The 15,175-nt window shown below is 37.9% G+C and overlaps 1 protein-coding gene across 1 annotated transcript in view; it reads left to right on the top strand.

Annotated features, from left to right (window-relative positions):
• CNIH3 (cornichon family AMPA receptor auxiliary protein 3) overlaps window positions 1-14,891 on the top strand; it is a 47,145-nt gene extending 32,254 nt beyond the window's left edge. Inside the window, exons 4-6 of the mRNA XM_056357842.1 lie at window positions 9,266-9,378; window positions 11,879-12,022; window positions 14,009-14,891. Of these exons, the coding sequence (XP_056213817.1) occupies window positions 9,266-9,378; window positions 11,879-12,022; window positions 14,009-14,036 (285 nt within the window). The 3' untranslated portion in view covers window positions 14,037-14,891. The remainder of the gene's footprint in view (window positions 1-9,265; window positions 9,379-11,878; window positions 12,023-14,008) is intronic.
• Window positions 14,892-15,175: the final 284 nt, after the last annotated feature.

Below are 15,175 nucleotides of genomic sequence, written 5' to 3'. Positions count from 1 at the left end.
AGCAATATGTTCAGACTCAGGTAATGTATAAAACCTTATTGTGCCAGGCGCTACAAAAACCACATGGTAATAAATATGAAGAGCATTTGTTTATGCTTACAAGACATGTACCCAACAGGAGAGGAAGGCTTGTGCAGCTGATTTGATGATAGAAACCTTGTTTTCAGAGACCTATTTAGTTTTCTTATTAGCAGGTATAGTTTGCATCTTTCATTTTTAATTGAAGCTAAAAATTTGTTTGTGTTTTTGAGGGCTGTGATGGTTCATTGGGTTAATAATTGCATGTAGTCTTTAATCTCTACAGCAGATGTTCAAATCTAGCCCAGTTTGGAGTCAGACTATTGTAGTCTGTAGTACTGTAGACTGTTGGGAGTAGAATTCTTGTCATGCGCATAGAGACTTGTGATGCTTGCTCTACAGAAATACTAATAACCGTAGACAATATGATGAGAGAGATCTCTGTCAACATCAGAGTGAATATGAGCTACACCTCCTGCTGTATGTATGGACATATAATTAGCTCCTAAGCTGCCTCAGAAGAAATTCTAGAGTTTGCATGCAGGCATTGGAATAAAGGATACTGATTTTTCTAAAGCATTAACTAGGTCTGCAGATTTTGTAGGATGTAAGCTTGACATGCTGTATGCATTCTGTCGGGTAGGACTTGGACTGTAATTACAATATCTTTCATAAAACTAAATTAGTTTTCTTTGTTTAAAGTGACCTAGGACTTTTAAAACTACATGAGATTCTGAGCATGTGTGAGAGATGTAAAACTGTAATTGTGCATTTCAGTGCATACTTGAAAGATACTGCTAAACTGCTATTAGATGATAAAGACAACTTTCTCCTGGCCTTCAGAGTGGCTCTGACAAGGTATCTTTATATTAGGAATGAATAACTTTACTCTCTAAGGATAAAATTTGAAGTTAGCTAAAAATGTATCGGTACACAGTTTTTAGTTTATGGAAATCGTTACTTATGGATTGGTTCTTTTTAGAGAATTTTGGTACAGCATCTCTTGTGAGTTGAGAGGCATGAGATAAATTTTAAATCTGCTGTTCATGTAAACAGCGGAGCTGTCCCTGGGTTGTACGAGTGAAAGAAAGAAGAATGCAGTTTTACAGGGGAAGTGGGGATATGGAAAAAGCAAGTAAAGTATTTTTAACTGAAGTGTTATACACTTTCACTAGCTCTGTGTTGGCTTAATTGTTTTCTACAGATTCCCTAAAAAGAGGATGAAGTTAACATACTGATAGTGATTCACACTTGGCAGAGATTTTGTTTGCATCTGGAAACATGAGGGACGTAATGATTTTTCCTGAATCTTGTAATGAATTTGTAGTGTAGACAAAATCTAGGCCTTCAGTACCTTTGTTGCTGAGCTGCCTTTTCCTCTTTTGCACTATGATAGGAAATATTCTACAGACCATCTAAAAGCTTCTTTCTTTCCTTCTGTTAAGTCTTTTCTGCCTACTCTTTTGTTACATTTATTATCTATGAAGTGTGGAATGGGATGAAATTGGGTTGTGCCTTATTCCAGTAGTCTCTTGGGCACCCACATAATTTTAATGTCATCAGAAAGATTGGAACTTGGCAGTGCAGATATTTTGTGGAACTGACAGTAGAATTAGGACCAAAGATCTGGCAGTATTTATACTTTCTGCACAAATAATCCCATAGATGTTGCTTAACTAGAGGAAGTGCATCTCTTCTTCACACTTTTTATTTTATTGTAAATATATTTGCTTCATATTTAATAGAAAGTTATTACTATTGCAATCAAAATACTGAACATAATCCCGTTTGTCCTTTCCTTGTATACAGTACCATATCTGGAAATATGATCTTAACAGAGGACTTAAGAACTTAGGGGAAGTATAGTATTTCTGGCAGGCAATTCATTCACTACTGACGCTCATTTATTGTGTGCATTGTTCCAGCACTATTTTTAGTCAAATTTACAAGTTCCTGAATTCAGCACTTTTCAAAAGTTAGAACATAACAATTGTTATTTTTAGCAGTCGTTACCTAAGGCTGTCTGGGTGCTTACCTAAGGATAATGAAAAGATATATCCTGCTGTGCCTGCACAGGTGTTCAAGGCAGGGGGCGCTTGTAAGAGGAAAAGTTACAAAACTAGTGCAAGAGTGAAGAGTTCAAACTTGTGACTTGGTCACAGTTTGGTCCTTACCCCCCTTCTACTTCAGGGAGGAAGTAAGATTTGCCAGTGTGATGCCTGATGGAAATTGTAATATCCTTTGAAGGAAGGTACATATGGTTACTCATAATATTATTACTCATGGAAATATTTACATACAAAACTATTTCAGGTTAACTGACTGTTTTTTGCTGTTAATCTCATCTTCTAAATGTTTATATGTCAATAATCAAAGAGGCAAAAAAGTATCACCCTATAATAGATGACCTATTGCTTTGCTTTACAGTTCAACTTCTTCCAGTACTGTTGTGGAGGATACGTTAGCATATGTCCTTTCGGTATCAGAATATCACAAGTAACAGCAGAATAAGGCTGAAGTGAAGATGCAGCAAAAATGTAAATGAGTAACTGTTGCCTGTAATGTACTCTTGAGAGCAGTGTACTTCTCAGCTGCTTGGGGTAATGTAATTTATGCATCTGTTCCTCAGAGCTGTGTTGAAGATATTGGCAAAATTTGACTTGCTAATGGACTGTATTTGCTTTAATTTGGTACGCAATAAAGTAAATATTTGCATTTTAATAAAACTAAAGAAATAGGGGTTAAATCAAATGTCACTGTTATGTTTAGCAGAATGTTCATTGTAGATGTAAGTCAGGATCAGACTTACAAAGCCACTATGCAATTACAAAAAGCAATATAATACCTAAAAATACTGCAGTGATTTTACATCATACCTGTTATATGGATCAAAATTGCTTCTGCTGGAAGTTCAGTGTCCTACCTTGCATTTAGATGCTGATGTTTTCAATAAAGCTGTTAGAATAGCAGGGCAGGGATTGTCTTTACCATGTCTGCACTGTACCAAATCTGCTTCATCAGACTGAGTCTTTACGCACCAGACACAGAAACAACCCTGTAGTGAACACTTAGTTTTCAGCATTTGTGGAACTGTCAGTCTTAGACAGACCCCCGGGAGAAGGCCTGAGGGCCCTTCCTGTCCTGTGCAGATGGCTGAACTTCATTTTAATGATTATTGAGATTTCTGCATTCATAGACCTGCCTGTGAAATGGGGGGCTGGTTTTCTAGATCCTAACGAACAGCTGTGGTACTAGTTGTCATTCTCACCGGTTTGGGGTGAGCGCACAAAGATGCCATGAGCTATTGGAATAACCCAGCTATGGGGCGTCCTGGCTGGTTGTGTCTGAAATACAACAGTGAAGTAGGGCAAGAAAGCATTTCTTACCCAGTTTCGTGTCAGTGTTGTGAAAGCTAGAGAAGTCCGCACTCCAGGGCTGCTAACCTAGCCTCTCTTAGTGGTTCTGAATTAATGTTAAAAAAAGAAACGTTGTGAAGATATCTCCTGATCCCTGCTGAGTGGAAAGGAACAGTTCGCAGAGGAGATATACTTGTAAGAGCACAGCACATCTGCCTTATTGAAGTGCCTTCCAAGAACGGGGTGCTTTTTGGATTGTGCTGGTGCCCTGCAGGCCTTACAGTGGAGAGGTCTTTTTGTAGGTCTGTTTCATAACCTCTTTACCTGGTGGCTGTTATGACCTCCCATAGGCTCTGTAATACAGAAATATTTATAGATACTCTTGATGAATGTCCCATAAAGATCTGATCTTCCTCTGTCACTCTTGTTAAAGTTATTATTTGTATTATGACAAAGCTGAAATGTTCTAATCATAAACTAGTTCCAGTGGAATCTATAGATTGTGAATATAATTGCCCCCATGTTGCAGAAGACAAAAATGAGACAATGAGAACTGAAACGATAGGCCTAAATATAGATGTGTTTAGTAGTTGAGATTGAAAGAGCATCCAGAAATTCTGTGTTATAATACTAGATCTGGTACTGTGTTACAGATGGATACGGAATACTTGGTGAGAATGATAATAAGGTTCTTTGTGTTCATTTCATCGTCTGATATTTGTGCTGTGGAGTGACTTACGTTCACAACCACTTAATACTGTTTAAAGACATTCCAATAGTTCATTAGAATAATGAAATTACCTTCACAAAGCAGTGGCTTTGTGCTGCTTTGCTTCATCGTGATCCAGAAAGGTGGAGGGGTGAAAACGGAGATGTTACATCCTTTCTTTTAGTTGTGCTCTGTACTTGGTTTGTAATATGGAGCCTTGCATGCATGCACCATTGCTCTCCCACAGATAAAATGTAAAGCTGTATATGTGAACTTAGTAGGGTCAACAGAGGGTTGTTCTTTTGATGATCTGGAATCCATTTTCAGACGTTTTCTTTTCATCTAGTTTGATACATCTGCATAGCAAACTGCTGAATACTTTTAGAGGTTTGCATCCCATGGTTTTGAATTACTTAAAATGCTTTGGCTATAGGTTTGTGTTATAACAATTAACTGTGCAGCTGAGTTTCTAAGTGATTGCTATAAGCAACTAGAGAACAGAGCTTGCAGAGACACAAGCAAGTGTGAATTTTAACAGGAGAACTGAAGGAAATTGAACTTGAAAATTTGGATTGAAAATCTCAGTGTATTTACTGTGACATTATTGCATTGGGCTCTAGGGCAGCCTTTCAGAGGAAGCTTTGGAAGTCAAGTAACTCAAATCTTTTAAAGTAAATTAGAAAGATACACTAGAAAATGTAAGTGGGAAACCTTTGTGTATTTCAGCAGTAAATTTAGTGTGTTTCATCAATTTGGTCAATGTAAGCAGTATGTTTAAAACTGTTGCAAATTTTAAGATGTTCTCTGTATTTAAATTATGCACAGTTGACCCTACTTCGGTTTGTGCAACAGCAGGTGCAAATACACCATTTGCTTTGGTGTACAAGCATTCCAGATTCATGCACATAATGGGTTGATGCAGATGGCACTACTATTTTTCTGTGTGTTTCTGCTTTTTTCACTTGCTTGCACTACACTTCTGACTTCTGTGGTCTGTGTTGTGCAGTTAGGAGAATTTGAGTCATTAAGTAATCATCTCTGTTTGGTCTCATGATGTCTCACGATTCAGCAGCTGATACTGCCCAGTAAACCAGGTTAGCTCTGGCAGGCTCTTTCAGGGTGGTCTAAAGTGTAATTGAAGTAACTCTTGTGTTCTGAGAACCTTGGGTATGTCTCCATCCCTTCTTTGCCTGCTACGATGGGGACCAATTCTACATTGGTCAGCTTGCATGGTGCAAGGGGTATGGTGGAAAAACGCAGCAGAGAGCACCATAATGGCAAGCTGCAGCCATCCTTTAGTGAAAGTAGGTGCAGTAGCATTTAACCGTTGCTGTAAAGCAAGCATATGCTTAGATCAGGCCTGATTTGGGGCCCTGGAGTGATACCATGCGTGCATGGTGTTTTCGGTTTCTTGTTGCTTTTAGGTGGATAAAAAGGGCTTGTGTGTTTGTAAGGTGAAAAACTTGTTTCCACTTGAAAACTTCCACTCACCAGAGCTTTTATCTTATGTGGAAGAGATTCAGCCTCCACTTCAGGTTTTTTTTTTCCTGCCATCTGTGGGAGGAGAAGGCAGGCATTAAGAAGGGAAGTTGTCTCAGCCTCTAACAGTATAATGAAGGCTCTCAGAAACCCTGGGAAAGGTAGAGTATTTAATGACTGGCAATTTCTGGGTACTGTGTAAAATCTATGGTTACAGTCGGGAGGCTGGCGTGCACAGATGGAGACTGGTGTAGACTCAGTGTCTTTTGGGGGGAAAAAACAACAGTTCCATGAGAATTACTATTATTGTGTAGCACTCAGGAGTATTGGTCCTAAGCGAAGTGCTGGAAAGAAGCATAAGGTTTTGACATTTCAGTGACAGGGAGAACAGTTTGATTCACTTGTTGCAGTTGATTTTCTAAGCATGAGAATTTAATAGCATTGGGAGATTACTATTCCTGCTATATTATCTTCCCAGTTTTGGTTTCTGTGAGGTATTTTGTACCCTGTTCGCTGGCAAGACACACTGTAAGAGCCATTCTATGTAAAAATTATATAATGTTCTGTAAAAACAAAATTACATTTGAGAAGGAGTTATCCATATAATAAACGGAATAAGCCAGAAAATGACAGACAGAAAAAGGTGGGCTTATCTTTTATATAACAGCAGCAGCATATATCTAGGAAACTGGATACTGAATAAAATTATTTAGGACTGAGCTTCCCAAGAGATGCCCTTCTGCAGTTGCAGTCTGCAGAGGTCTTTGCATTCCAATAAACAGAAAGAAGCTGCTGACAGGTGCTTAGCTTCAGTGCTTGTTTTCCCATGCTTTAGTTCAGCCAAACCTAGATATCTATACACAGCAAAGCCTGCCGTATTTTCTTTGGAATTAAAGGGGAAGAATATATCTACATGTGCATGTGTGTTTGTAATACTTTCTATGAGGATGTATTGTATATTTGTGGTGAGATGGTAACAATAGGAGTATGATATCTACCTAAGATTTTACATTTTAAATGCAAATGATGGATTGTAAATAAGGGGTTTGAATATTTACTGATACAGATATTTACTGTAACTATACATATTAGAGCAAAAGCTAGAAAGGTATAGTAGTTTCTTTCCCTGGTTTATGTTAATAGCAAAAGGTATTTCTGACTTGCAGCATTTTGGTGTAGAAGCTGACTTATTTTTCAGGCTTTCCTGTGGTTTTCCACAGGTAAATGTCAGCCAGTAGTATTTCTGGTGATAAATTTGTAGTGCCATTAATTAGCTTGGCTCTCAAAGTGACCAAGTTGCAGCTCTAAAGAACTGTCCTTCATTTTTTGCTGATTTTGTCCTTCAACTCTGTGTTCTGTAACCATCTCAAGACTTCATGTTGAGCTGTGTCAGAAAGCAGAGGTTGTACCTGAATCAGGGTGTTCCTGGCTCAAAATAGAAGTATACTGTTTGTATCCTAATGTGTCTACCATCTGACAGCTTCGTATGCTCTCCTGGGAATGAATTAAAGATGCTAGTTTAATTCCTATTGCACAGCCTTCTGTATGGCAGAAGTTACTATTGCAGTTGACTACCTCAGCAGGAACAAGAAGAATTGCTTGTTTCACAGCCAGCTTCCTTCTCTCCAGGAGCTAGATCCCATGTTTGCTAAAATTGATGGAAAGTTTCCATTGGTTTCAGAGGACATTGTGTCAAACTGCAGGATGATTCTTGCACCCAAGAGCTGAAGCAGTGTTGTCTTTTAGTTATTTAGTTATTGAGTTTACTTTTCCTCACAAGCCTTGCTGTTAGTGCCTTTCTACACTTTATGCTTTCAATTCTCTCACCTCCTTTTAGATTTGGTCTCTTAAGTAAATCGCCTGAATATAAACTATAATTGTCTTTGCAGGCTGGGCTTTGTTTGCTTCTTTGCTTGAATTCTCTTTAGAAACTGTGATCAGCACTGATCCTTTTTTTTATGTCCACAGGAAAATGTCACTCCAAGAAAAGGGTGAAGAGACATAAATGACACATCTGTTGTTCTATCAAAAGCATAGTTAGATTTAATTTACACCAGAAACTGTGACTGAGAGTGACTGTTTCCAAGAGTCCACTGCTTCCTTTGTTTCCTTTCTAGCTTCACAGCAGATTTTCTTGTTTGGTTTTTAAGCTTTGCATAAATTTTCACTATGACGTTCCTTCCCCGTTATTACCAGCCAGCCTACTGATCAGGCACTAGGGTTGTGTTCTTGCTAAGTCCGTGGATTGTGTTGGAATCAGAAATCAAATATGTGATAATGAATGTAATATGCTTTTAAGTGTGGTAGTGTTTTGTGGGTAGATGTACATCAGGAAGACCTTTCTTCTCTGCAATTTTTGATGAAGATGAATCATTCTTTGGGGAAAGGTTATAGTCATGTTGTAAATCACATTCTAAAAATGAAAAAAAACCCCACCAAACCAGCAATGATAAATAACTACCATCTGGAATCTGAACTATGTAATTGTATTATGATTTGTAATCCACATAAGATAAGCTTTTGAGAATGTTTAAGTTGAAGGCGTAGACAAAGATATCCAAATGTGTTAACTTCACCACCTGAAACAGTTAAATGAAAGTTAAAAAATACGGTGTGCATTAGGTGGAAAGACCTCTAGAACTAAGAAGACAGAATTGATTGCAGCACAGCTGTATGGGAGTAGGTAGGCGTTGGGAGTAGCTGTATAGTAGATTCTACATTGTTTTGAAAAAATAGGGTTCACTTAATTTATTTGACAGATGAAAATGAACTTATATCAAAAGAAGCCTTTCAAATGCTTTTTGTGATTTAACTTTGGTTGATGTAGCTCCAAGATGCAGCAAGGGATGCAGAAGAACCATGTATGGGATTGTCTAGCTTTGAGAAATATGTACTACTGGAAATTAGTCTCTTCTATGACTGACTTTAGAAAGAGAGATTTCCAAGAAGTCATTGGAAAAACTGGAAGGAAACAAGAAAAGAAAACCAGCTAAGAAATGGGGAAACAGTGAAAAAAGCAAAATGCCTTTAGAAATAACTTCTCTGAATCAACATCACATAAATTTCTGCTTCTGCCAGCTGCCCACTCACTTTCTTTTTTAATAGAATCATCTTGGGTCTGAAACAAGTAGTGTGGGGAGCCATAGATTTACTGAGGAAGTGAGTTTCCTGTCTTGGTGGGTTTTAGCGTGCAACACTGACTTAATAATGGATTTTTATCTCTTTAGGGTGTACATAACATATCAAAATGAGAGAAGCAGCCTTTTATTTTTCCAAGGATGCTCCTCCAGTATAGAGGTGAAGCTTTAGGTATAGTTTTATTTCCTTTCTGAATGCATGAGTAACGAAACAGTTCTTTAAGAAGTCTTTTACAGACATTTGTTTAATCTCAGTGCTTCTGTGAGGGAGACAGTTTTGTTTTGTAGACAGAAATCTGGAGCAGCAGTAAGACAGTAAGTGATTTGTCCCATGCCTCTCAACAAGCCCCTGGACTACAGCCATGGTTAGAACCTGAACAAACCTGGCACTGCGTTCTGTGTTCACTGGTCATAGCCAAGCCTTCTATCAACGAGGTATGTCTAGGGACAGACATAAACACACAAGAGGCTTGCAGAGATGGTTTGTTTTCTGAAAAACTGTTTAGGTGACGAAAATCAAAGGGGTGTTTTACTGACATATATTATTTCTGTTCCTTTCTTTTCAGCTGGTGTTGCCAGAGTACTCTATCCATAGTCTTTTCTGCATAATGTTTTTGTGTGCTCAGGAGTGGCTAACACTGGGATTAAATGTTCCTTTGCTTTTTTATCACTTCTGGAGGTAAGCCTATCTTTTATATACTGACTGCTTGTTAGCCTTATTTGCCAACTGAGCACACATGCAGGTTGGATGAATTATGAAGTGCAGTGACAGGAGTATGACTGAATATCTTTTGCCTAGTATCTTTTACCTAGAAGCAGCTGAAACTTATGTTTCCAGAGGAAAAGTAAATATATTTCATGAACATTTAGGATGGGTAAACACATAATAATATAAACTTGGCTTTCAGTTACTAACTTAAATATCCTGAAGGATGTCAGGATGCACTCACCACAACTGAATGAAAACTTGAGAATTAAATAGGCTGGACTGAAATTGGAACTTGGTGAGGCTCTAAATACTTCACAGATAGGGAGTTGTAAGGCAGTTCATATCTGAAAGATCTTGGACCTATTCATTCAGCCCTAGCCAGGAAACCTTTCCATTGGAGCTGTGAAATAGAGACTGGGCAGGCTGACAGAATTTTGCTTCTCATCTTCTTTGTCAGCTTTATGCTCTTTTTTTTTCGTTTGTTTGTTTTCAATATAAAATAAGTTTTTCTTCCTGTACAGTGGAGAATTTCTTTCTGCAAGCGGAGTCTCTCTTAGAAACTCTTGGAGTAGGAATTGCAGTAGAAGAAGAGCTGTTGTCTTCACCCTGCCCACATGAAAAAGTGGGGAGTGTTTCCACTCTGGATCTCTGCTATGTGTTTATATTCACTAAGGTGCTTTCAGAGTTGATAATGAAAGACCTGCTGTTGAGCAGCATTAATATTTTCTGGACAGGCAGTGCAGCAGCTGCTGCTGCTGCATCTTCCTCTGCATTCTAGTGGAAGATCATCCTTCTGTTGCTTCTGAAGATAACCAAGAGACATCAGGTTTTGTGGCTGTCAGTCTGGAGTCCTCACTAGTTTTGCATTTCCACAATGTTTGTAAAAGCACAGATTATTTTTGTCTGTCAGGGTCTCTTTTTGTTACAAAGATCCATATGGTAGCAGAAATCTCCTGTGCAAAATAGCTTAAAGAAAAAATCTGTAAAGAAGGCAAAACCATTATCTGCACCAGGAACTAAAAAGTAGTAGGGTTTTTGCACTATTTTCTGCAAAAGCTTGGTAGTAATGCAGTCATACGATAAAGTGTATTATTCAGAAGTTAGTGCCAGTATAGTTGCTAGAAAGCTAAATAAAGCTACAGATGCTTTTCTCCCTGTTGGTTGGGTGTAATAAAAATAATAATATTTTATGGTGCTGTTTTACTAAGAGTTAACAACAAAAGTGTGACAATAGTACTGACTTAAGAGGTTTTTAAAAAACAAATTTTAAAAATTGTATTTTATGTCCAAGGTGGAAATGATCAAACTCTAAATAATGATATCAACCTTTGGAGAGAACTTTTGATTGTCTTTTTTTCAATTATTTTCCACATGCTCTCCATAATTTCTGCTTAACCACAGACAGGTTTGGGTTCGTTGTGTGAAGTTCTGTACAAAACCATGGGAAGATACTGTAATATCTTCATGCCAATGAAGATAATAAAGCAAGGTTTCACCTGTGGTCCCTGTAAAAGAACTTGTAATGTTATTAGAGACTAAGTGGATGTGACTAATATTGGAAGGGAGGAAGGAAAAGTTACTATGAGAACATATACTTTCAAGGTTTGCTGCTGGTTATGTGTTTGAGGGTTTTATATCTATGTTATATATATGTCTATCTATTTATCTATCTATAAGCAATCCCAGCAATCTTCAGTGTTTACATTACTATTTCAAAGCAACAGAAATAAGTATTTTACCTGATTTGTGCTGATCTTAAAGCAGTTCATTAATTTTGTTGAGGATTTCTTTTTTGCTTTGCTTTTGTTTTTATTGCAAAGTAACTGAGGCAGAAGCTTCTTTGCCAAAAAAGTTCTTTTGTCAGGATTTTCTCATACCTCCAGTCACTGCTGAGAATAATTAGAAACTTCTCCTATGTAAGAAGAAAAAAGATTTTCCAATTATAATTATTTGGATGGTAATTTTCTGAGCAGTGCTACATGTAGAAAACATTGGTCAGCCAGCTCTTATATTACTTCATATTGACTTTTTACCTTTTCAGAGTTGGAGGAACTTAACTATCAGTCACCTTTCAAAATGTCTGAAAATCAGTTGTGTAGATGCAGTTCGAGCCCAGTAATCCCTCCTTCATTCTGTAATCACAAACCACTGCATATTGTCACGCACAATATGTAAGTTATTAGAGAGCCAGAAATAACTATATAAGAAGAGGGAACATTTTAATCTAAAGAATAAATAGAACACAGAAAGTCTGCATTAATTAATTGCTTTGTTCTAGAAGAATGGTCTTAGACTAGCATCCTGATTTTAACAATGTCCAGAAATAGAGGCTTGAAAAAGAGAGGAAAATTCCTCCTGTATCATGGAAGATGGTTGTCTTCTGAGCTGGTGATCAGGAAGATGTGTATCTGCACATATTTAATACAAAATATTAGAGAGTCATTCCAGATGTCTTCTCCTGCTCTTTCAGGTATTTTCGTTGCCCAGCAGATAGTTCAGAGCTAGCATATGATCCACCTGCAGTCATGAATGCAGATACCTTGAGTTACTGTCAAAAAGAGGCCTGGTGTAAGCTAGCTTTCTATCTCCTTTCATTCTTCTACTATCTGTACTGGTAAGTCTGGTCGTTTCACTAAGGAAATAGTAGCTGCTTTTCATTTGACATGTGAAATTTATTTAGGAATGACTGGAACCAGTTTGCCTTTTTCCTTAGTTTTTATAAAACTTGCTTCGGATCTTGATTCAGGGAAGCATGCCCACTTACCACAGCATATGCTTATATCTGCTGACACCTCAGTACAAAATACTAAGCATTTACCTAAGATCTGAGCCAAACCCCAGAGCCAACCAAAGGAAAAAAATTTTGCTCCTCTGCATAGTCTCTTAGGATGGGTGAAATAACAAATGTTATAATAATGGCATTACATCAAATAAAAATTATAATGGTCTTATGATTCAAGAGAATCATAAGAAAAATACATCTGCTGGTGTAGTGATGCTCAAGATAAGTAAATGGGTAGGTAAATGGTGGGTAGAAATATGGGGTGCACTATGCCTGTAGTCATTCCTACAGACTGCCTTTCATGACAGGGTAAGCCTGTGTGTGGTCCAGACTCCTAATGTAAGTACATTCTTGAAGATGTGCACCCCAGTTGTGTGTCGTCCCACCTGCCCCTGTCAGATGTCCTTAGTGCTCAGTCACAAATGCCCAGAGCAAGAATATGTGAGGATCATGCCTTGGCAGGATCCCTGTGCTTTTAGTCATCCCTGTAATCACACCATAAAACTACTTGACAACAAGGGTTACTGCACTTCAAACAGAGGTGTTGTTTTATGATGCCTTCCTTCTACTTCTTCCATAATGTATTTGCATAGAGTGCCTCTTCAAGCCAGTCTTGCATGCAGTAATCCCTCTGTAAGGCAGGTTTGTATGATGATGGAAGAAAATAAATCTTATTTCTCCTTTGATTACTGGCCCGTTATCTGTTCTGTTGTTCCCCATATCTTGAGAAGCTTTTGCTGCAGGTTGTTGTTTCTCAGTATTATTTGTAAATACTATTGAGAACAAAGTTTTCTGTCCACATGTGCATGCATATGTACCTGTGTCTGCATACATAAGCAGGAGAAAGTAGAAGGGTAGAAGAAACAGAAGCTGGTAGGTGGCTAGCTCATGTTAAGATGGATGGGGCATGAGAACCTGAGGAGGAGTTCAACATCCAGTAGCTTTGTGGGTTTGGGCTGAGTGCCTTTGCCCACCAGTCCTCTTCATGGGACTGGGAGTGGAAAGAACGGCAGTTAAGCTAGATAAGCTCTGTTAGTAGCGCAAGGAGAGATGGCAAGGCATGGCTGAAGAGAGAAGCATTTTTGACCCCGTGTTTTTGTGTTGGGTAAAAGACTCTGTCAAAGTCAGCTATGTAGTGTGGTCTTTTCTGCTGGGACTCTGCTTTGTGCAGCTTCCTCTGAGCCCTGCTTGCTTCATTCTAAAATGTGGCCATAATCCAAATCCACTGCCTGGTGCTAAATAAAATAGTATTAATTACATTCAATTTTGCTATGCTTTCCTGGGTATTGTCAGAATTAGAAATGCAGTAAAATGCAGCCATGGCAATGTACTAAGATTTCTTTGCTGTTCAGAACTGCATTTAATATGTATGGATTCATTCCAGCTGGTGTCTGTATTTTATGTTTCTTCTACTGCTGGAGTTTTTTCCAGAGGAAACAAAATAATGCAGTTTCACGGGGAAACCTTGCCTGCCCTGCTGAGAGTTGCTGGTTGAAGTTTTAAAAATCAAATGCACTAAAGCAAAATGGTTTTGTTTCTACGCTGTTCAAATTCAGATATCAGACTGCACTTTAATAAGCTCAAACACAGCTTGTGGTGCAGTAGGATGTCGATAATGAATTTGTTATTTCTTGAGTGCTTTTTGATACCCATCTTGAATACACCATAATTAAGATGCTTTAGAGAGAAAGAACGCAAAGGAAAGCACAGGCCATTACAGTCAGACCTGAGGAACAGACAGTAAAGGTTTATAAAAATCAAAGTGCTCTGTATGCTTCAAAAGGATACTTTCATATTATGTCTTTCTTTTACATTCAGCATGATCTACACTTTGGTGAGCTCTTAACTGAAAGATCATCGTTAAAGGCCGAAAACAACAAAGGCTGGAGGTGTGAGGATGAGTGAGCCAAGTGATGCATGAGTTTAAAAAAAAAAAAAAAAAAAAAAAAGCAAAGAGGAAAACTTTGAACCCAAGAAGTAGAGTACATGAAAGAGACTCGGCAAGAAGAAGCAGAATACCATGGGAGAACAGCTGCGTTAACTGTGTTTATCTCCTGTTTCTCAATCTGTTGCAGTAAATGACTTTCAACACACACACACAAAAAACTCCCATGCAACAAGGTGGGCCAGGTAACACAACTATTCACCTCTCCAGGAATAATGCTGCTTGGTTTAGTGGATTCATTATAAACTATAGTCCGTACTGTCTTCCAGGGAGCAAAATTTCCTTTCTTAATGACTGTTCTGGACGGCAAGATCATCTTAGAAAGAACAGCTATACAACATATTCTGAAAATTGCTTCAGTGGTTTTTTTTTTTCCACCCATAACAACAATAACAAGAGCGTTTGCAGTTGCAGTGTTCTGTTCTAGTGATATGCTGTTCCTGTAGGTGAACATCCAGTATATTTCTGTACTTCAGCTGTGATGCACCAATAACATAGTGATGTGTATAAATGCATTGGGTTTGACCTAATCATGCCAAGCACATAACAGAATAGGATTACTCTGACTGAAAAAGAGGAAAAGAAAAAAATAAAAGGTAAAAGCTTACATATATTAAGGAGGATTGTAACATAGGTATTATATTCATCACAATGCTGGATAACAAAGTACTGGACCAACTAATCATGGTCTGTTATTCTGTGTTGCAGCTTTATTTCTGCTGTCAAATTTAATTTGAAACAAATATACAAAATGTTTTTGTCATGTATGAAGTTTGTATTGAAAAATGTTTGGGGTTTTATAATTTACAAGTTTTTAAATTTTATCATATAATTCTCATTGAAATTCATATATATGGGCTGTATATCTTTATATGTATATAGAAATACACATTACATAAATACTCACAATCTATTTATATTTTAGGTTAATCTCTTTGATTGACAGGTCAAAGGCATTAAGTGTCCAGAACTGCTGCTAAATGTATTTCAGTGCTGAACCTGGTGGACCGGGGCTGGTTCCCTCAAAGTCACTAAGCTAT

Source organism: Falco biarmicus, chromosome 12, assembly GCF_023638135.1.
Source record: "Falco biarmicus isolate bFalBia1 chromosome 12, bFalBia1.pri, whole genome shotgun sequence".
Classification (NCBI taxonomy): Eukaryota; Metazoa; Chordata; class Aves; order Falconiformes; family Falconidae; genus Falco; species Falco biarmicus.
The sequence above is the reverse complement of the archived record's forward strand: the minus strand, read 5'-3'. Positions and strand labels throughout refer to the sequence as shown.